At 52.9% G+C, this 20421-nt stretch overlaps 8 protein-coding genes across 8 annotated transcripts; 4 read left to right on the top strand and 4 right to left on the bottom strand.

Annotated features, from left to right (window-relative positions):
* Positions 1-1294: 1294 nt before the first annotated feature.
* On the bottom strand, positions 1295-3257 carry COCSADRAFT_236058 (uncharacterized protein). The gene is made up of 2 exons (XM_007705008.1): positions 3013-3257; positions 1295-2957 (listed from the first exon to the last, which is right to left on the bottom strand). The coding sequence occupies exons 1-2, from the start codon at positions 3162-3164 to the stop codon at positions 1502-1504; spliced, it is 1608 nt and encodes a 535-aa protein (XP_007703198.1). The 5' UTR covers positions 3165-3257; the 3' UTR covers positions 1295-1501.
* Positions 3258-3872: 615 nt separating this feature from the next.
* COCSADRAFT_192660 (glycoside hydrolase family 3 protein) lies at positions 3873-7538 on the bottom strand. The gene is made up of 5 exons (XM_007705007.1): positions 7372-7538; positions 7286-7292; positions 7118-7229; positions 4530-7054; positions 3873-4474 (listed from the first exon to the last, which is right to left on the bottom strand). The coding sequence occupies exons 1-5, from the start codon at positions 7416-7418 to the stop codon at positions 4361-4363; spliced, it is 2805 nt and encodes a 934-aa protein (XP_007703197.1). The 5' UTR covers positions 7419-7538; the 3' UTR covers positions 3873-4360.
* Positions 7539-8006: 468 nt separating this feature from the next.
* COCSADRAFT_97698 (carbohydrate esterase family 9 protein) lies at positions 8007-9302 on the top strand (the record flags this gene model as incomplete). The annotated part of the gene is made up of 1 exon (XM_007705006.1): positions 8007-9302. One exon carries the CDS (start codon positions 8007-8009, stop codon positions 9300-9302), a length of 1296 nt encoding a protein of 431 aa, XP_007703196.1.
* A 248-nt stretch (positions 9303-9550) lies between these two features.
* On the bottom strand, positions 9551-10966 carry COCSADRAFT_236040 (uncharacterized protein). Its single transcript, XM_007705005.1, has 2 exons — positions 10580-10966; positions 9551-10481 (listed from the first exon to the last, which is right to left on the bottom strand). The coding sequence occupies exons 1-2, from the start codon at positions 10818-10820 to the stop codon at positions 9799-9801; spliced, it is 924 nt and encodes a 307-aa protein (XP_007703195.1). The 5' UTR covers positions 10821-10966; the 3' UTR covers positions 9551-9798.
* Positions 10967-11572: 606 nt separating this feature from the next.
* On the top strand, positions 11573-13518 carry COCSADRAFT_123887 (uncharacterized protein). Its single transcript, XM_007705004.1, has 2 exons — positions 11573-12168; positions 12225-13518. The coding sequence occupies exons 1-2, from the start codon at positions 11725-11727 to the stop codon at positions 13308-13310; spliced, it is 1530 nt and encodes a 509-aa protein (XP_007703194.1). The 5' UTR covers positions 11573-11724; the 3' UTR covers positions 13311-13518.
* Positions 13519-13983: 465 nt separating this feature from the next.
* COCSADRAFT_97800 (uncharacterized protein) lies at positions 13984-14988 on the top strand (the record flags this gene model as incomplete). The annotated part of the gene is made up of 4 exons (XM_007705003.1): positions 13984-14079; positions 14129-14533; positions 14585-14755; positions 14818-14988. 4 exons carry the CDS (start codon positions 13984-13986, stop codon positions 14986-14988), a joined length of 843 nt encoding a protein of 280 aa, XP_007703193.1.
* Positions 14989-15013: 25 nt separating this feature from the next.
* On the bottom strand, positions 15014-15908 carry COCSADRAFT_236028 (uncharacterized protein). Its single transcript, XM_007705002.1, has one exon. The coding sequence runs from the start codon at positions 15659-15661 to the stop codon at positions 15038-15040; it is 624 nt and encodes a 207-aa protein (XP_007703192.1). The 5' UTR covers positions 15662-15908; the 3' UTR covers positions 15014-15037.
* Positions 15909-16231: 323 nt separating this feature from the next.
* COCSADRAFT_97963 (uncharacterized protein) lies at positions 16232-19713 on the top strand (the record flags this gene model as incomplete). Its single annotated transcript, XM_007705001.1, has 3 exons — positions 16232-16893; positions 16943-19334; positions 19387-19713. 3 exons carry the CDS (start codon positions 16232-16234, stop codon positions 19711-19713), a joined length of 3381 nt encoding a protein of 1126 aa, XP_007703191.1.
* Between the last annotated feature and the right edge of the window lie 708 nt (positions 19714-20421).

Below are 20421 nucleotides of genomic sequence, written 5' to 3'. Positions count from 1 at the left end.
GGGGGGAGGGACGCAACCATGTAGCGTAACCCTCTCTCTTTCTCTCTCCAACCAAAAAAAAACGGTTACCTCCAACTCTTTTTTTTTGTGCCCAATCCTTGTCACGCTTTTCGTTGTAACGGTGGAGAGCTGGGCGGGCGAGCAGGGGAGGGGGGCGTTATGGTAAGATTCGAAGGTGGAGAGAGAGAGAGAGACCCAATGTTTCCTTATCAGACTTGGCCTTTTTCTTTCTCCAACGATCCAATTAGTAGAAAAAGATCCTGAGACGTACGTATGGAAAGTTTGGACCACTTGTCCACGCGGAACTTTTTTCCAGGGTTTCCCAGATAAGAAAAAGAGTGGAGAGCGGTTTTTTTGTTCGGGTCTTTTTTTGGGGAGGGGGGGGGGGAGAACTTTGCCCCACACTCGGGGTTGGAGGCTTGTGGATTTTTTTCTGTTTGGGGACATAGGGATGAGATGGGTTGAGGTGTTACTGTTGCATTGCATGGTTGAGCTGGCATGGACGGGACTTGGGTATCAGCCTTGGGGTTTTTGGGGCGTACTTACGCGGCGAGTGCCACATGGTATTTACGCCACATGGCTGCATTTCTTGGGTTCTTTTTGCCGAGGAGAGGAGAAATGGTCGGCGATGTAGGCAAGGTTGGGTTGGGTTACAAAGTTTGGCCGGGGGTTGAATCGAGATTGCTGGGTAACATGGGGGGATATTACATCAGGGCTTGGTACTTGGAAACTATGGAGTGTGAAATGTTCAAGGTTGTAACGCTACATACTCACCTATATTGATACTATCGGTCCTTGTTGCGCTTGGTTGCTGGTTACATGCGTTTCGTGGCATTACGCCCAAGATGCTTGTGAAAAAAGGTTACGATGCATCGCAACGTGGATATTACGGTCTATTGCGTGATGAATGATATACGAGCTTCTCTACCACCACGATCCACTCTCTAAGCAAAGGAGGGGAGACTAACAATGTCTCGAACCTGATGTGAAAAACAGGCCCTGGTAAAGATAGACTTCGTAACGATATGATATTGAAAAAAAAGTATGGCGGTATAATTAAAAATAGCTGCCGAAAGGTATCCCACATCCCCAATATCCCATTGCATGTGTTGGTGCCATGGTGTCAGCGTTGGGAAGCAGGAAATCATGTCATCGTAAGTCAAACGCCGATTACAGATCAATGGCCAACCTTCTCCCCCTTTTGTCCCAACTTGAAAAGAAATGTGAGCAGCCCCGTCACCAAATATTATCACCTCTCCCCTTCTTGTCCTTCTTGCCTCTTTGTTTCTCTTGAAAGAATATATTGTAGGGTATCTGCCGACACACTGACGACAATTCTTCTCCCAAGTGTACATATATACATATATATATATATGAACAACAGAAGACAAAAAAAGCATAAGATGGGGAGCCACTCTCCGGTCATCATCAGGGCACTGCTCTTGACGGGATTACAGAAACAAAAACCAACGCATGGGTATCACAAATCGCAAACCAGAGCTTACCAAGCATCCGAGAAGTACCGCTTCGACCGACTCCTACCAGCATCTGCTTTCCCGTCTTGGGGAAATGGGGTAATATGGTGAACGACATGGGGTCGATAGACGGCATCGACAGGCGGCATCCAGTCGTCCAGACCTAAAGGAAAATATTCATAGAGCAGGTCAGCACTTTCGTCTGGGCTGTTGACGACGCCGATGGAGAAGGAAGGAGGTCGCATCGGGGTGCCGCGTTTTCTTTGCTGCTCATTGGGCGAAGGGGCTTTAACGGGCTCATCGTCGGTAAGGGACAGAGTGACTGGCGCTATGGACGTCTTGGGAGGTGGGGCACTTCTTGAAATATCCGGAGTCGACTGTGCATATGGTGTGGCATGTTGCATTTGAGCTGAAGGCGGGTCTTGTGGTATGGCAGTCTGGGCACCCGTGGGCATTTTCCAGGCAAAGTCTGGCGACTGCGGCATGTCATTTGCGTTGAACTCAAAGGGCATCTGCAGTAAGTCTGTTGACTTGGATGGGCCCGCAGCCTGAGCTTGCGCTTGCTTAGGCGTGCCTTGGGTTGTTTCACCTGTCGGGGTTCTGTTGGGCTGCTGCGGGGTGTGCACCTTGCGTGTGGTAGTGCCGCCGCTGATTGGCATGTCTTTTCGGGCTTGGAAGTTGCGCGGGCTTCTACCTCGCACTATAACCGCCCCCGAGTGGATCTCGCAAATGGGCACCTTCATACCGGTGGTAAGAGTAGCGACAACCTTTAGCCTCACTACAAAATGCTGCTGGAGCTCCTTCCTTCGGCCGTTATTGGCAGTTGCAATTCGAAACTGCAATCGCTTCCAGCTAATAGGAAAGCTAACATAGTCGGAATCGACATCTTGGCCGGTTGAGAGGTCGAGCGGATACGTGGGTGGTTCCTTCTCCGTCTTGTCCTCGGCAGGAGCGTTACTTGTCGCCGGTGTCTTCCACGGCACAGATATGATTTTTACCGCGTTGCCTTCTAGGGATTCTGTGGCGGATATGGTGAGTTCTTGGCCGATGATGGGTATTTGATTTCCTTGCTCGGTCATGAGAAGGTGGAGAGCTCTGGGGAGCGTGACTGTGCCGGTAATTTGGAAGAGGTTTCTTCTGTAGCATGTCAACTCGGAGGGCGGCGATTGACCATCGGCAGCAGTGGCCCAGGGTGATTCAGCCAGGAAGAACATGCCGTGAAGCTGAGCAGACATGGATATGGGCACTCGTTGCATGGCGTAGTTGAAGATGGGGTATGGCATGGTGGGCAGCGAGAAACTGAGCAGCTTGTTGTTGCTGTCGATGCTTGGACTTTCAGGAATGCCATTTTGGTCGTGCGGGTGTATCGACTGCTCGTAGCCGCTCTGGACGTCGGAGAAGGGGTCTTCGTAGGTGCTTGGATAGCGCTTGAGTTGGGGTGGCATCTGTTGGAGGTGGTATGTCGAGTAGGCATCTTCGCTTCTGAGCAGCACTGTTAGCAGCTGCAGCAATGGTAAGCACGGTCGAGTGTGCGTACCCAATGAAGGTCTCGGCATCAAACGTCGAGCGCTGGTCGTACTGGTCCACGGGCACCAAGGGCATGGCCATCTGCTGGTCAGGTCCCGTGACTGTCTGCAACGGGATCGGCATGGGCATGTACGACATGGTGGTCGTGTCAAAGTGCTCCATGGCTCGGGGCGGCGTGGCCGTCGTCGGGGATGGAGTCGCTATAGATTCGGCGCATACACGCGGTGCAAGTGGAGCGGACCCGGCAATGAGAGGTGCGCTCGCGAGAGGCGGGGGCGCGTGGAACGGGGGGGCGGCGACGAGGGCGGCGGAGGTGGTTGGTGGTTGGTGGTGGTGGTTAGGTGGGAGATGCGTGGGCGGGCCCTGGGGTTGGAAGCGGAGAGGTGCGGGAGGGCAGGTAGCGGAGCGGAGAAGATGGGGAATGCGAGGACAACAGCAGAGGGCAGAGGGAGAGAAATGTCGTGGGCGCGTGGCTTGCACAGCGTGCGCACCGGCCAGAAATACTTGCAGCCGTCTTCAGCGGTCGAGGGAGAGCTGGACAAGCAGTGCGACGACGAGGGTGCATCACACGTGCGGCTGGCCTCTATCGCCTGCCTCTCTCTTAGGGGCGAGGGTCTGGCGGCGGGTATGGCGTCCAGCTACGCGTGGCTATGCACTGCCTGGGAGCCTCCATGTCCTCGCCCGCAGCCACAGACCCCTCGTGTCTATATATGTGCACATGTCCAATGCATCTACTACACTTACTCACACCCAAGTGTGCTTGTCCTGTGAGCCCCAGTTATATGCACCACTCCCGAGCTTCATCGGCAGGGCTTCTCTAACGGACACGCCGAACGGCGATCAGCGTGCGCCATTAAGTATACTACGTACTTACGGCTCCCAGCCAAGACCAAATCCGACATCCTCAATGCGCCCCCCTCCGCACCATCTCTACACCCCGCCCGTGGCTCTCGAGTAATCCTCTCTGAAATCCAGCCATCCCAGCCTCTGTATTTACCTGTTCACTTGAACCCTGACGCGACTTATAAGCCAAGCGGTACGCGGTACGCGGCATGCAGCGCCCGTCAGCGCCAAATTACCTATTAGGGAAACCATCCGGTCTCCCACTCCACAAAGCCCGCAGCCCATCCTATGCACCCATGCCACGACATCCGACTAGTTCTCAGCCACCATGATGCAATCCTCCATGCCAAACACATCCTTCTTTCTTCTCCACATCTGTAGTAGCCAATAAGAGAGAATATGTATTAAGTGTGTATAAACACCTACCATGCCCTTTCATCTCATCCAAGTCCCAGCCAGCCAAAGGGTTCCTTCATTGCGCCTCAAACAGAAGAAAAAACATATCCCTACCCAACCTAAGCTGGTGGTATCATGGTCCATGTTGCTGCATCACAGCTCACTTCCTCAAAATTGTGCATGACATCGAACCCCATTGCTGAGAACCCGTCAAAATTGCCATCTCCATCCATCTGCCCTTTGTCAGTATCTCTATCCTACCACCGGAGCGGGCATATGTATACTCACATAGTCGAGCAAGCACGCGTTGCATCCTAGCTGCTTGATCTGTCGCATCCCAAGAAGTATCAATCCCTGCAGTAGTGTCGAGTACTCTCCAACACCAGGTGATATCACCGGCGATGAAATGCCACCAGCCGACTCGTTGAGATCCTTGAGCGAAGGAATGTACTCGGCTAGACGCGAGTGACTGTTGTACAGCACAACCGTGCCCACCAGCGCACCATCTTCCGGCCGCTTTGCCCGAATAATTCCACACGCCGTCGGATCAGTGAGTGCGAGCTTGTACACCTCTGCCAGCCCTTGTCGGTTACTGGTTTTGATATGGTCGAGCACCGGTCCAGCGTAGTCCCACCCATAGACAAGGTCAAACTGTGCTCCTGCGCTTGCCAGGCTCTTGGCCATGCCTGCAGGTGGACTCCATGCCTGAAGGTTGCGAGCGACCATGTTGCACACGGGCCGTGACAGTGCCGCGCCCCATCCCAGTTGCGCAAACCATGGCCGTAGGCGCTTTCGCTCGTTGCCATGTCCTGTTGGGATACCGAGATAGATACTCGGAAGACGAGATCCCAGTTGAAATCTCTTAATGCCTTCCTTCTGCAGTAGAGTTCGTATCGCTCTGTTATGTAGCGAATGTCCAATCGAAAGCTTCCTCCTTGCTGGATCCACAAACAACGCACCAATCACTCCAGTTCCTGTAGCTTTGAAAAAGTATGTTGAGCAGAAGCCATACAGTGCCTGGGTACTGCTATTACGGACGACAAAATGGGACTCCTCCACCTCTGGGTGGTGTAGGATGAACGAGCTTGATGTTGCGCTTGAAAGCTCAGACCGTTGGTTTGGCGCGGTGCTTTCTACAACGGCTGCAATCAGTGTATCCAACGCACTGCCATCTCGTTCTTCATTAAAGATCTCAACCAGCCAGTGCTGTTTCGACGGGTGTAGTTTTTGGCTCTTGCTAATCGTACCAGGCAGTGTTCCTGAAGGTGATAGTTCTCCATACAAGACTCGTACCAGCGAATTTAACGCAGTCTCGGTAAAATCATAGGTACAGATATACGTCCCAATCGTATTATCCATGGCAAAGTCGTACGGTGAACTTACAGCAACCACAATCAGAGGCTTCTCGCGTCTCTCTCCGCCAGTCGTGTATTGCATGTTGCAAATCATAGAGACGTGTTTAGTGAATCCATGCTGATACAGGTTTCTATTGGCGTCTGCAGTGAGCACAATAATCGCGCTTGCTCGGCTGATGAGGTTCTCGTGAACTGGACGAACACCGTTTGCTGTGTACGATGTGTGCAACAGTCGCCCGTTACGCTGTCTCGCCAGAGAGCGGCCCAGCTCCCTGAAAACTCGTTCTCCACTCATAACGGACGAATTCTGATCCCAGGAAGCTGGCCCTGGAGAGTGACTAGCCGCGCCATTGGCAGCATCAGATATGGCTCGAGATGCAGCCGATGCAGCCAAGGGCTTCACCAAAGGAGTCAATAGAAGGAGTTCCTCCTCGCTGTCGAGAATATTGGTCAGCGGAAGAAGCCTGTTCTTGTCGCGTACGACTGTGATGGAGCTATTGTATGCTTTGGTGGAGAGCGCAGTATGCAGAGGCTGGAGCTTTTCGAGATAGTTGATGCCCGGAGGGTTCAACGCCTTCTCCCACGACGTGCACTTCTTCTTCATGGTTAACACGCGCCTCAGCGAGTTAAAGATGCGTTCTTTCGAAACCATCTCACTCTCAATGCCAGTCTTGAGGCCTTTTAGGCCTTCTAGTTGCAGCGAGAGGGCGCGACAAAGAAGGACCACGTCGCAACCAGCGTTGACAGCCATGACGGTTCCACCGCCAACACCAATATTGTGACTGAGAGCGTCCATCTCAAGACATTCTGAGACGACTACGCCGTCGAATTTCAGATCCTTGCGGAGTAGATCATCGACGACCTGCTCGGATAGACAAGCGTGCATAGCATTCAGTCCAGCTGAAGACATGGCGCAACCACCGACCATCATAGAATCAAGGCCTCTTTCAATCGCCTTCTTGAATGGGATCAAGGCACTTAAGCTTAGCTGCTCTAATGACTCAGTGATGATGGGCACATCAAGCGTGGACCCCAAGAACTCTAGGTTGCCGTAAGATGGAAAATGCTTTCCCAGTGTTACAACTCCGCCCTCTTTGTAGCCCTGCATGAACGCACACCCAAAGGCAGACACTTCCTGAGGGTCGTCTCCAGCTGTTCTGACGCCCAAGGGCTGGTTACGTGCATTAGTGAGTACATCGAGACATGGGCCGAATATCCAGTTGATACCACAGGCGGCAATTTCTTGTGCAGTTGCTTTTGCGACTTCAAATGCTAGGTCAGTGGATCCGGTCGCTGCCATGCCCATGTTGCTGGGGTACTGGCGAATGTAGATGTCATCAAAGAGACTGTTGACTCCGCCATTTTCCTGGTCGATACCAATCGCCAGTGGAACAGGATGACCGGCATCATGGGCAATCTTTTGCAATTCAAAAATGAGCTTTGTTGTGTCCTCGGCGGCTGTGTTGTATCAGCAGGAGCTTGGCACGCAGAGAGAGGTCACATCAAAGCACGTGATATTACATTTGAGGTTTTTCGCAGTCAGCAGGATGCAGCCAACGTGATGCTCCTCGATAAGGGTACGAATGTGGGGAGTCACCGACGTGCCATCGAAGCCCATCATGAACAACTGGCCCTGCATGGCCCGAAGTCAGCGAATGCAGCCGCAACGGTTAAGTGAAAACAGCCTACCATTGTTCTGCATGGTGAACAGTGGTTAGCAAGGGTCCTTGGGTGCGTAGCGCATGTCGAGAGTGAGAGCGTGCCACGATGCTCACCTGTCGAGATCATCCCATACAGGATCCATTTGCTCAATCTTGGCCATGATGATAATATCCGGCGCGTCGCGTCGGACTGTGAATGCGACGTAGGATTCCGTGGCGCACCGGCTCTTGGGCGCGGCTGGCAAATGGAGTTTCGGTCGGTCGGTCGGTGGACAGAAAGATGGGGAAGATGGCACCGTAGCATTCACGTCGACGTGAGCTGGGGTAAGTAGCTAGCGAGCCGCTAGCCACAGGCCCTTGCGCATCGTTACACCACCCTGGTCCCTCTGTTATCAACGACATGCAACTCCGATGACACCTCACACAACCCCGTAGTCCTTCCGAAACTATCATGGTAAGACCGATCAGGCTGGTGTAGTCATCGCAGCGTTCCTTCGCTCCATGTATCCACTCAGCGTGTGCAAACAGGCAGCGTGCGCTTCACATGTGTCCATGTAGACTTTTCCCAAGGGCAACTTAGCCCGCTGTTGATGGACTAATGGCGTCACTGGCGAACAAGTGCTCGCGATAAAGTAGCAAGAGAGCCGCCATTTTTTTGTGAAAGGTGTTGAGCCTGCTCAACCGCGCACAACCAACCAATCCTTTGATCTTTGCTCCATTTTTTACTTACCATGCCTTCAATCGCTCCCATGCCCTCTGCCCCTGCAGATTCACATGAATCCTCTGGCGTTATCAAGTTCACCAACTGCTTGCTGGTTAGAGGCAATGCTCTCGTCGATGAAGACCTTTGGGTCAGCTCTACGAGCGGGAAGATCATAAATGGGCAAGAGCTGCTCTACGAACATCGAACTGCACCAGACGAGATTGTCGACCTGGGTGGCCGTATCCTTTGCCCAGGCCTGATAGATACACAGCTCAACGGAGCATATGGCTTTGACTTCTCCGTCATACCAGACGAGGGAACAGTGGCGTACGGAAAGGGAGTACTTCAAGTCAACCGAAGACTGGTATCGACGGGTGTCACATCATACCTACCAACACTGACTTCACAACCATCCGAGATTTACCAAACGGCTCTACCGTTCCTGGGTCCATCCGGTGCTGCCCGCGATGCATCCCTTGGCTCAGAATCGCTCGGCGCCCACTGCGAAGGGCCCTTTCTTAATCCCACGAAAAACGGCATCCACAACGCATCGCTCCTCTGTGAGCCTGAGAACGGCGTCTCTGACATGGAGACATGCTATGGCGCTAGTCATTTGCAATCGTTATCATCTGTCAAGCTTATAACGCTTGCGCCAGAACTTCGAGGCGCCCTGGCGTGCGTACAGCCACTGGCGGAGCGTGGTATTGTCGTGTCTATTGGGCATTCGGAAGCGACATACGAAGAAGCAAAGGCGGGCATCAGGGCGGGCGCAAGCATGATAACACACTTGTTCAACGCCATGCAGCCCTTACACCACAGGAACCCGGGTATCTTCGGTCTTCTGGGCACGCCATCTTCTTCTATACAGAAGCCGTACTTTGGCATCATCGCGGACGGCATCCATCTCCACCCCACGTCTATCAAGATTGCGTGGAACGCACATCCCGAAGGCCTCATACTCGTCACTGATGCTATGCGGCTAGCGGGCATGCCGGACGGGACATATGACTGGACAAACGGATCGCGTATCATCAAACAAGGGTCTATGCTCACGCTCGAGGAGAACGGAAAGATTGCGGGAAGCAGCATCCAACTCATAGACTGCATTACGAACTTCATCAACTGGACAGGGGCCAGTGTACCAGAGGCACTAAAAGCTGTCACCGAGACACCAGCAAGGATGTTGGGCGTGCAGGATGTGAAAGGAACGCTTAACGAAGGTGCGGATGCGGATCTAGTAGTGCTGGATCTTCAAGAAGGCGTTGGTACGGACAAGAAGTTTGCTGTGGAGCAAGTCTGGAAGTTTGGTAAGAAGGTTTTCGATAAAGCGGGGCGCAGCTAAGGATGCCACTATTTTGGGTCACGGCCATGTTTGTGTAGGAGTGAACAAATTTGTATAGGCTATAGACACGCGCCTTATGACTGCACGTTTAAACATTTAGAAATTGATAGACTGTCGCTAGAGTTACATCATAATGCAAGATACCTGATGTTAATCAATCTATGAATTGAAGCTATGCGTGAAACAAGAGAACTGGCTAGGGAAGATGAGAGTTTCTGAAACTTGAGATCAATGCACGCTCGCTGGTACTTGGCTATGCAAATGCTACCTTGTACGCCGAAACAGAGGGCCAAGAGAGATGGATAACAGAAGCTAGAAAGTACTCGGATGTAAGAAGACCAAATTGGCCGCAAGAAATAACACACTGGAGCACCGAGTCGTGGAAACAAAGAGTGGGTGGGTATCTCGAAACGAAGCTGATCGGTGTGCTCGCTGTGTGCAGGAAATGGGGGTTAGTGGAGAGGCGGGCAGACGACGAGACAAGGCAGAGATACGATCAGCAGCACCTCCCACTCTTACTCTTTTGTGCCCGATTGATGTCTTCTTCCCACTCTTGTTGGTGGCCAGCGGCACCGGGCGTAGTGGGAAAGCCTAGCCAGCTTCGCCTCTTATCGGCTGCGCCTAGGCGGAAACTACCGTTAGCAGCGCCAGGATAATCAAAGTATCCCGTCACGTTGCCGTTGTTGTCTAGGGCTGGAGTGACACCGGCCATGGTCAGTTGTCGTTGCTCCTCTTCGAGCTTCTTCTGCTCCTGCTCAACCAACTTGCGAGTGATGACGCGGAAGACTTCATCCACGCCTTCGCCATCCTTTGCGCTTATCTCGTGACAGCAGTCCCAGCCGAGGTCTTGTCCCCAGAAGCCGCTGGACCTGTTGCTCTGAGGAGAAGCCATGGAGCCACTCTGGAATGTTGCAGGCACGGAGCCCCAGCCGTTTGACTGAGCATTGTGCGGTTGTGCAGTCTGTGCGGGGTAGAGGTTCTCTGCAACATAGGCGATGCAGCGTTCAAAGGGGACCTTGCGCTTCGTGGGGTCTGCGGCGATGATGTCGGATTTTGTGCCTACTACGTGGAGGATAGCGTCGTCTCCAAGGTTCGTCTTGAGCTCCTTGAACCAGCGGCCCATTTCGTCAAAAGAATGAGGATCTGTGATATCATAACACAGGACTGCCGCGTTTGCACCTGTAGGCGATATCAGCTTTAGTCCCTTTGTGTTTGTTTTGTTTTCTTTTTTCTCTATCCCTCAAACGAGGTTCAGTTGAGGGGAAGCAGCTGCATACCTCTGTAGTATAGCTTGGATATGGAGCGGAAGCGTTCCTGGCCTGCTGTATCCCATATCTGCAGGCGGACGACGGTGGAAGTGTCGATGTCGACGACTCTCTTTGTTAGGAAGGAGGCACCGACGGTCGACTGTGTAGTGGGCGGGGTGAAGGCGTTTTTGACGTAGCGGTGGACGAGCGAGGTTTTGCCCACGCCCTGGCTGCCGAGAACCACGATCTTAGCCTCGAGGCTGTTGGACATGGCGGGCTGGCGAGGAGAGGCGAGAGGCAACGAACTGGGCCCGGGGGGAGTGTGACGGGGGTGGGGGTGGGTCAGCGGCAGACGGTGGGCCGGGCCAGGAGAGGCGAGTGAGGCTGCGGTGGTTGCGGTAGCAGGGCAAGTGGCATGGCGAGCAGAACGTGTGCCGTCGTCGACAGAGGCAGAGGCGCGCAGAAGCAGCCTGGGGACATTTTAGGCCAGAGGGCCAGAGACAAATGACATATGGACCACACAGGCCTCCCGCACCGTTTGGCGCTTGCGGCCCTTGTCTTGGCTAACAGCACCATGTGACGGCCGTCGCTGGCCAATATGACGCGGGTGGGCAAACGAGAGTGGCGGGCGATGGGAGACATTGGCTGTGTGTAATGGCCGCAGGGTGACGCTCACGAAGAGAAGGGGGAGGGTCCCGTCGCCTGTATTTGTGCTGTTGAGAGTAGTAAGGCAGTATTAGGGCATTAGGGCAAGTCAACAGTGGTGCGCGTCATGCCCAGCCCGCTGTGTCTTCCCCGCGTTTCGGCGCTGCGGCGAGTACATACTCTATGTACGGATATGCGTGTGTACATATACAGTAAGTGCACACATGCATGGATGCACACGTGCAGTGACTGTGTAGGAGAAAAAAAAAGGACCGTACCGGGGTGCTCGATGCTCACCCAGACTAACGTACGGAAACAGATGGACCGAGCTAGCAGGCCTAGTACTTGGAGACATGCGTCCATACATACATCTACCCTCCATACGTATCACTGGTATTTGTCCAAACCGCCGTCAGCATCCGTGGCTTTCCGTCCACCCGACCAGCCCCCATGCATGGACATAAGCTAGCTAATCTCCATATATCTTCCTCCGTCTCTGGGGAAATCTTCACCTACACCCACTGCCCAGTATGAATCACAATAGCAACAACACTCAGCGCAACAAGCTCACCGGCGAGCAGGTCTCCTCGCACAATAACAGAGACTCTTGCTGGGTCATTGTTCACGGCCGTGCCTACGATGTCACTGAATTCCTCCCTGAGCACCCCGGCGGCTCCAAGATCATCTTGAAGTATGCCGGCAAAGACGCCACCGAGGCCTACGAGCCAATTCACCCGCCCGACACGCTCGACAAGTACCTCGACAAGTCAAAGCACCTGGGCGAGGTAGACATGGCGACGGTGCAGCAAGAGGCCAAGGAATTCGATCCTGATGAGGAGGCGAGGCAGAAGCGCATTGAGCGTATGCCCATTCTCGAGCAATGCTACAACCTCATGGACTTTGAGGCTGTCGCCCGCAACGTCATGAAGAAGACGGCATGGGCGTACTACTCGAGCGGTGCTGACGACGAGATTGTGAGTGCTCAAGGCCTCTGGCAGCCCGGATATACACTGACCCAGTCTTTCTATAGACAATGCGCGAGAACCACAGCGCATTCCACAAGATCTGGTTCCGACCACGCGTCCTCGTAGATGTTGAGAAGGTCGACATGTCCACCACAATGCTCGGCACAAAGTGCGACATACCCTTCTACGTCACCGCCACCGCCCTGGGAAAGCTCGGTAACCCAGAGGGAGAGGTCGTCCTCACGCGCGGCGCACACAAGCACAACGTGATCCAAATGATTCCTACATTAGCATCGTGTTCGTTCGACGAGATTGTCGATGAAGCAAAAGACGGTCAAGTCCAATGGCTCCAGCTCTACGTCAACAAGGATCGCGAAGTCACCAAGCGCATCGTGCAGCATGCCGAGAGGCGAGGCTGCAAAGGTCTCTTCATCACTGTTGATGCTCCACAGCTCGGTCGTCGCGAGAAAGACATGCGAAGCAAGTTTGACGACGTTGGCAGCAATGTCCAGAGCACTAGCGGCGGCGATGTGGACCGCAGTCAGGGCGCCGCACGGGCCATCTCGTCCTTCATTGACCCGAGCCTGAGCTGGAAGGACATCCCGTGGTTCAAGAGCATCACCAAGATGCCCATCATTCTCAAGGGCGTGCAATGTGTCGAGGATGTGATCCGCGCCGTCGAGATTGGCGTAGATGGTGTTGTCCTCTCCAACCATGGTGGTCGTCAGCTCGAGTTCGCCCGCTCTGGTGTAGAGGTTCTTGCTGAAGTCATGCCAGTTCTTCGCGCGCGCGGATGGCAAGACCGCATCGAAGTATACATTGATGGTGGTGTGCGAAGAGCAACAGACATCATCAAGGCTGTAGCGCTGGGTGCCAAGGGCGTTGGTATTGGCCGCCCTTTCCTTTACGCCATGTCGGCGTATGGTCTGCCAGGTGTTGATCGCGCCATGCAATTGTTGAAAGATGAAATGGAAATGAACATGCGCCTGATTGGGGCTGCAAGCATTGCCGACTTGAATCCTTCTATGCTTGACACCAGGGGACTGAGCATGCACACAGCACCTGTGCCACAAGACACGCTAGGCTTGAACGTGTACGATCCGCTTCTTGGGCCAAAGGAAAAAGTAGCCATAGAAAAGTCAAAATTATAGATGGCCATGGACATGTTTATATTGTAGATAGGCGTTTTTCCAGAAGCGCATGGGATGTTAGATTGTATTCATTAGTTGGAATTATCATGCAGAGCACAACTTAATATTCAGGCCCTGTTCGGTTCAGCGGTTTGCAGTTGCGTTTTTGAACCGCAGTTAAAATCGCTATCGTGTTCGGTAAAACGTGCGCTTTTGAAGCAATAACCCTTGCTGTGTTTCGTTAACGTAGCGTTAATAGAAAAAGCTACGTCTCGTGCTTACTTTACCCTTATCATCTATCTAGCAGATAAGCCAAATCGTAACGCTAGCCAGGTCCCCCTTACTAAAGCTCTATACCCGAATAGGTATCAAAAACGCAACCGCAAAACGCGCAACCGAACAGGCCTTCAAGCGAGAGCCCAGTCAGCGAATTGCCTTGTTTGGGGCGAATGCCGAGCACGTGAAAACGCGTCTATGTGTGGAGAAGAACGACGGGGGTGGATCCGAAGTGCCGATTGTCGAGCGTCCGTGAGTTTTGGCGTGCTCGTCGAACTTCAATGCGACAGGGATAACACCCACCAACCACCCATTCACGTCACCGTTCTACACCACTCTATATCTTCGTATTGTATTTTGGTCGCCATCGCGCATTGGTCGCCATTTTTTGCTTGTTCTTTTTGACTTTATTCTTATTATGGAAGCTTCCGATACTTCGGTGGGGTCCAGCGGGGGCTGGGATGAAGCGCAGTGTACAGCAGCCCTCGCCCAACTGGAACAGTTGCAGACGCAGGTACACATGGGTTCGCATGTCTAGTTGGTTAAAATTGACATTTTTGCAGATGGACGACCTTCGCCTAGCTATTCCACGGATAATCGAGCCCTTTCACAGACCCCCAAATTCAACAACGTACAAGTTATACGCCGAGGGCGTACTCTCTTCTCAGACTGGCCTCAATGCGCTCAAGGATCGTTGGAAGCTTCCTGAGGTACAGAACACATTTGGGTATGCCAAGCAGAGCTTTGGCGCAAATGCCGACTTGTCCGAGGCTGTCTCGGTCCCCTCCCATGGCTGGGTTGAAAGGGAGCAGGAAGCAAATAAATCTACAAGCAAAAGCGGGAGCAAAACTGCCGAGGATACCGGCGCCGTGTTTACGGATAGTGACATATCTCGTATAGTCGTCGAGTTTCGCAAGGCGCATCAGGCTCTCAAGGTCGAGACCAACGACGATGACCACGGCATACATGTAAAGTTATCGCTTCACTTGCATGCTTCATTTCGCTCACCTTTATTGTAGATTCGTTTTGTTGCCAGTTCTCTTATGCTCAAGTTTCGCGTCACTATCGAGCGTGAAGCAAACGGTCGTCACAAGCTCAATGCAGACTGCCTAGGGACAACCGAATCCTGTTTGGCAATTACGCGTTGTATCGCCTCACGGCCAAACAAAAACGACTTGAGATATCTACTGGTATGTTTGCATTATAACATGCGCGTCGAAGACACTATGGGCACACATATTGACCATTTTAGGACATGATTGCTGCATACAAGACTGTCAAAGGGATATCTTGTGACAAATGTTCAAAGATGCTAGATAGTGCCGCCTTGACGCCTACCGCGCGACGAAGCAAGCAAGTTGCTACAGCAGATGAAAGCCTGGATACAGTCTGGGTAGCACTCCACGAGAGCTGCCTTGAGTGATTGAAGCTTGCACCTGATCGCTTTGAATCTTTACGTAGTGATAGTAAAGTCAAATGAGGTGGTAAAATGGAAGCCCGACGCCGAACTCGTTATCCACGTGGCTACCCAAAACCTGCGGTAGGTACTGAGTGTCCTGGAACCAGACTCCATTCACCGTTCGCACGGCTTCTGGGTAACGATTCGACTTCCTGTTCCTGTATGGCTCCTGTTGCCAAACAGCATCTGTCCACGTCGATCGGTTTGGTTCGGCGTGTTTCCGGGTTCGAAAATCATAGCTTAGGCCGGACTGTCGTCCGCCGAGCATGCGAGACTTGGTCCAAGGGGCGAACTTTTGCGAGTTGAAGCCATACGTCATGCCGGGTTCGTCAAGATGGGGATGTCCAGCCCATTGAGATCGAGGGGGACGGCTGGATACGCAGTCTATAGAACGAGCACCAAACCCAACGTATATATCAGGCCCAGTGTTGCGGAGAACGTCTTTTATACGGCCCCACGATGACCCATTCTTGCCATCTTTTGGCCATATAAAGGCCTTGGAGGTCTTTACAGGTCGCAGTCTTCGACCGTCCTGGTACCATCCTCGCTGACAGGGATTGTACCTTGCTGGTTCGTGTCTGAATCCGTCAACCGTCTGCACGAACACGGGCAAGTTGGGTATATGAGAGTTGGTCATTTGTACAGTGGGAAACGAAACTGAAATGATGAGATTTTCTCTCTGGATGTTGCAATTCACTCACACTCTTAAAGGATTTATACTGTTGGATGTTTGCCGGCTTAGGCTGCAAAAAAATGAATGCGATTTATACAGACGGATTGCTATGGGATGGTGACTAGGTTAAACGTTTGCGCATACTACTACCAGGAACACAGGAATGTTTTTATTCTTCCAGTTTACAATCACTCATGGGTACAAAGTCTGTGATAATTTCTTGGAGAAGCATCTTTCCCGTCTCTCAGCCCGGAACAAATAAAATTTTAGGCCAAAAGTGCTGAATTTGATGTAAGCCGAGATAATTGAGGAAGACAATGATAAGGTGGGGATGACTAAAGCCTGATAGCATACCGGGGTCCTGTCATTTGTATGGTAGAGTAGACATGGGATGGTACCCACGCTCTCACTTTAACGCGGTTCCTGAAGTTGGCAGGGATAAAAAGTGCCCGAGCTTTGTTGGTTCAACAACGCGATCTCGTTGCTCCAGGTTTGTTTTCGGCACCACCAACAACACAGCCCAACGCACTTAACATGTCGCTGTTCGGCAATCTTGGAGGCTCGCAGCCTGCTTCTACTGGCACCTCAGGCGGAGGTTTGTTTGGAACAGCAGGAGGCGCATCGGGCGGCACGACATCAAGCTTGTTTGGCAATCTAGGCGGAGGCACATCCAATGCGCAATCTGGCACGGCGCAAGCAACAAGCAGCGGAGGCCTAGGCGGCGGTCTGTTCGGCGGCCTTGGTGCAGCAAAGTCGACTGCTACCACGACACCCTCGCTGTTCGCTGGCGCAGCATCGACAACGCAACCCCAGCAGCAATCGCAGCCACAAACGGGCGGCTTCTCGTTGTTCAGCAACACGGCGGCGCAACCGACCACCAACAATACGCAACAAACGGGCGGCCTTGGTCAGTCCTCGCTCTTCAATACCACCTCGACCCAGCAGCAGACCCAGCAACCCCAGCAACAAGGCGCGTCGCTGGCTCAGGCAAACGCAGGCTCCGGCCGCTCCGCTCATTTCGATCATCTCCTGGAACGGGGACGTAAGCGCAATGCTGGCGAGAATGGTACCAGTAACTTTGACGAGCTGCCGTCGCTCCAGTTGGGTCTTGGCGACATTGCACGCAAGGTGCGAAACTTAGGTTCTGGAGGCCCTTCGGCGGATCAGGTTCAAGATCGCGCTCAAGACCGCGCTGCGTAAGTTGGGTGTGCGGTTACCAGACGGATTTGTACTGACGCTTTCCAGCCACTATCTGCTCTCGGCTTCTGGCGTGAAGATGGGCAGCACCCTCCGAGATCTCAACCAGTTCTCTTCCCAGGCAGGCCTCGCTACACCTGGCCAGGCTCAGAGTCTCTTCGACAACGACGTGGACGGTTACATCTCCAACATGCATTCGCAATCCACCCTAGCCCTCATCCAAGAAGGATTAGAGCAGTCCAAGCGCGACTTCGACACCTTCCTGGAGGACAATGTGCAGATTGAATGGGATAAACAGCGACAGAGGATCTACGAGCACTTTGGTCTGGGCAGACAGAGCGAAGACATGGCAGCCTCGCAGAGCGCCTTTGGTAGCACAGCTAGAGGGGCTTTCGGACGTGCTACAGCACGTAAGGGTCGTTCCATTGGCCCCAATGGGGCATCAGTCAATGGACGATCGACGTTTGGAGCTTCCGCTGCTGGACCACCTGTCCTTGGTGCTTCTCAAAGTGTGCTAGGTGGCCGAGATGTTTCTGAAAAATCCGTCATGGGCGGGCAAGTGGGACTCCAAGACCGATATGCACGAGACAAACAAGAGAAATTCATGGACGAGGTCAAGAGGCTCAATGAAGCAAGGCTACGTGAAGAGTCGTTCTCCGTGCTTCACTCTTTCTCCAGTGTGGAGAAGGCTGCTGGCACTGAGTACTCGGATCATTTCATCAATGCTTACGGAGCACTTGTTTCTATTACTGGTGAGAAGACTGAAGTAGAAGCATCCAACCCGGGTTCAAACCAGCCCAAGGAACGGAGCTTCGCCAAGGACTATCTGGACGACCAGCCCAACTCTGTCGCGAGCGTGCGAATGCGCAAGCGCATACTGGATGGCTCTCGCAAGTACCTAGAAAACAAGTTCCTGGAACATGTAGATGAGGTTTTGCGAAAGAATCCCTCAGAAGCGCTTGTTGGCGGTGTTCCGTCCATGCTCAACAAGATTCGTGGATTTGTCAGAGCCAAAGCTGCATTTAAGGAGCTCGGTGCGGATACCGAGTTGTTCCAGAGGATAGGAGAAGCAGGAGACGAGTTCCCATGGATCATCATTTTCTTCCTGCTAAGAGGTGGCCTTTTGACGGAAGCGGCCGAGTATGTCCGAGAGAAGAGGAACTTTTTCCAAAACACCGATAGAAACTTTCAATCGGCAATCACACAATACGCTACCGATCCTGACCGTAGACTGAGCCCGGACACTCAACAAAAGGTGGGTCACACACATGCTCAGAGGACTCGTCTAAAGACGCCCGAAGATCCTTACCGCATGGCCTGTTACAAGATTGTAGGCCGATGTGACATGAGCAAGCGCAACCTGGAGCCTATCAGGGAGACCATGGATGACTGGGTGTGGCTGCAGTTCAACTTGGCTCGTGAAGGCAACAGAGCGGAAGAAAACGCTGGCGAGATTTTTGGCTTGGAAGAGCTGCGGACGACGATCAAGGATATTGGCCAACGTCACTTCATGAACGACACAGCGGAATCTGCTGGTGGATACGGGGTATACTTCTATCTTGCTACACTTGCTGGCTTGTTCGAGCCTGCCGTCAACTACCTCTACACGCACAACTACGTGTCTGCGGTTCATTTCGCCATTGCTCTGGACTACTATGGGCTCTTGCGAGTTTCCGATTGGACAACAGCTGGAGGCGAGATTCTGACCTACACAACAAGACAACAACCGCAGTTGAACTTTGGACGAGTGATTGGATACTACACCAGTGACTTCCGGGCGGCCCGAGCCGATGCTGCAGCTGACTACTTGGTATTGATATGCATGAATGCAGACCTACCGGGCGAAGCGGGCAGGCAGCAAGCAGACCTTTGCCACGAGGCACTCCGTGAGCTTGTCCTTGAAACACGCGAGTTTTCCACATTGCTAGGCGACGTCAAGTCGAATGGGCAAACAACGCCTGGTCTCATCCAAGAACGTGTGCCGTTACTGAAACTCGATGGCGAAACGGGTCTACTCAATACAATCACGAGCGAAGCGGCAAGAATGGCAGATGATAATGGACGCATCAACGATGCCATTTTGCTGTGCCACTTGGCCGGCGAGTATGACAGTGTGGTCACAATTCTCAACCGTGCGCTTGCTGAGGCTCTTTCGGTAGAGCTTGGTCAAGAGCCACTTCGTCTGGAACCACTCAAGCCACGCTTGAACGCAGGCGAGTCGCAACAGCAGCAACAGCAGTCGGACGCGTCGTCAAGCTTGAGTATGCTTGGAACAGATGATCCTGTGGAGCTTGCCCAGAAGGTCCTGGCTCTATACAATGCAAATAGTCTGTGGTGGAAGAAGGTTTCGCAGGTGAACCGCGAGGCGGTGGGCATCCTGTTCCAGCTTAACAATGCCAAGAAAGTGATTGAAGCTGGTGATTACATGGCAGCACTCGGGGTAAGTTTTCAGATGACCAGGCTAGATTGGTTCCCACTGACATGTTTGTTAGCAAATTGAGAATCTCCGCATCCTCCCACTGTCTGCTGGAGGCAACGTTAGCGACATTCGGGCCGCAGCCAACAGCTTCAACTCGTATCCTCAGGAGATATCGCGGAACATTGGCAATGTGCTACTATGGTGCATTGGGTGCTGTTCAAGACATCGGGAGCATCTTCTTTCTGGACAATTTGAAGACCAGATGCGCAAGGTGTTGGCGGACCAGCTGCTGCAAAAGGCTAAGGACCTAATGGTATTTGCTGGGTTGATCAAGTATAAACTTCCGCCCAGGGTGTTTGAGACGTTGGCGCGAGAGGGTCTGGAAGTTGGCGCTTTTTGATGGAAATGGTGTAGTGGAACGTGGAACGTGGTGTTGGCCATAGTGCGAGGCATATATCTATGTACATATGCGTACTTGTGCATGTACACTAGTAGTTGCTTGTTGGACAGGTTTGTTTGGACCGGCGTGGGGTGATACCAATCAATTCAACGAATCAATCATGGTCGCAACTGAATCCCGGTTGAATTCGTCCTGCTCGTCCTGAAGCGGACAAGAGGTGGCGTGACCGGACTGCAGGAAGAGACAGCGAGTGAGACGTTCAAGGACAGAGGCGCTGGCAGTGCAAAGTATGGCATTGGTGTTTCTTGGCCTGCACTGCGGATCGCTGGTGGTGCGGTGGTGCGACCCCACCTGGCGGACCGGGGAGCTCTTTTCTTGAAGGCTCCCACGTCATTGGGCTAGCTGCACCGTCAAATCAGACCATGGCTTGTTCTTCACCGGCTGCAAACACATGCATACATACTCCGTCTTCTTAGCCCTCGTCGCCGGCGTCCCACGCAGCAGTAGCCACCTCATTGATAGGACGCGCCAGCCATTGCGCTGTAGTATTTAGGTTGTGACTTGCGCTTCTCCAGGGCACCTTCGGCAAAGCTACCCCTCCGTCTCTCACCATCCCACCTCTGCCCATCGAAGCTTCCTCAACACGCAGGGGCCCGCTTCTTTTGGCGTCCGCAAGTTTTCTGCTAGAGTAGACGCGTGAATCCACCT

Source organism: Bipolaris sorokiniana (genome assembly GCF_000338995.1).
Source record: "Bipolaris sorokiniana ND90Pr unplaced genomic scaffold COCSAscaffold_13, whole genome shotgun sequence".
Classification (NCBI taxonomy): Eukaryota; Fungi; Ascomycota; class Dothideomycetes; order Pleosporales; family Pleosporaceae; genus Bipolaris; species Bipolaris sorokiniana.
This window is presented reverse-complemented; position numbering and strand designations above follow the sequence as displayed.

What these genes read in the sequence shown, in the direction of transcription:
- COCSADRAFT_192660 (XM_007705007.1), bottom strand. Translation starts at nt 7,418, where the DNA reads ATGGCCAAGATTGAGCAAATGGATCCTGTATGGGATGATCTCGACAG. An exon ending in GACTGCGAAAAACCTCAAAT is followed by an intron (nt 7,055 to 7,117) that starts GTAATATCACGT and finishes GATACAACACAG; the next exon opens with CCGCCGAGGACACAACAAAG. An exon ending in ACGCGTGCTTGCTCGACTAT is followed by an intron (nt 4,475 to 4,529) that starts GTGAGTATACAT and finishes GACAAAGGGCAG; the next exon opens with ATGGATGGAGATGGCAATTT.
- COCSADRAFT_123887 (XM_007705004.1), top strand. Translation starts at nt 11,725, where the DNA reads ATGAATCACAATAGCAACAACACTCAGCGCAACAAGCTCACCGGCGAG. An exon ending in GCGGTGCTGACGACGAGATT is followed by an intron (nt 12,169 to 12,224) that starts GTGAGTGCTCAA and finishes GTCTTTCTATAG; the next exon opens with ACAATGCGCGAGAACCACAG.
- COCSADRAFT_236058 (XM_007705008.1), bottom strand. Translation starts at nt 3,164, where the DNA reads ATGGAGCACTTTGACACGACCACCATGTCGTACATGCCCATGCCGATC. An exon ending in GATGCCGAGACCTTCATTGG is followed by an intron (nt 2,958 to 3,012) that starts GTACGCACACTC and finishes AGTGCTGCTCAG; the next exon opens with AAGCGAAGATGCCTACTCGA.
- COCSADRAFT_236028 (XM_007705002.1), bottom strand. Translation starts at nt 15,661, where the DNA reads ATGACCAACTCTCATATACCCAACTTGCCCGTGTTCGTGCAGACGGTT.
- COCSADRAFT_236040 (XM_007705005.1), bottom strand. Translation starts at nt 10,820, where the DNA reads ATGTCCAACAGCCTCGAGGCTAAGATCGTGGTTCTCGGCAGCCAGGGC. An exon ending in ATCCAAGCTATACTACAGAG is followed by an intron (nt 10,482 to 10,579) that starts GTATGCAGCTGC and finishes TATCGCCTACAG; the next exon opens with GTGCAAACGCGGCAGTCCTG.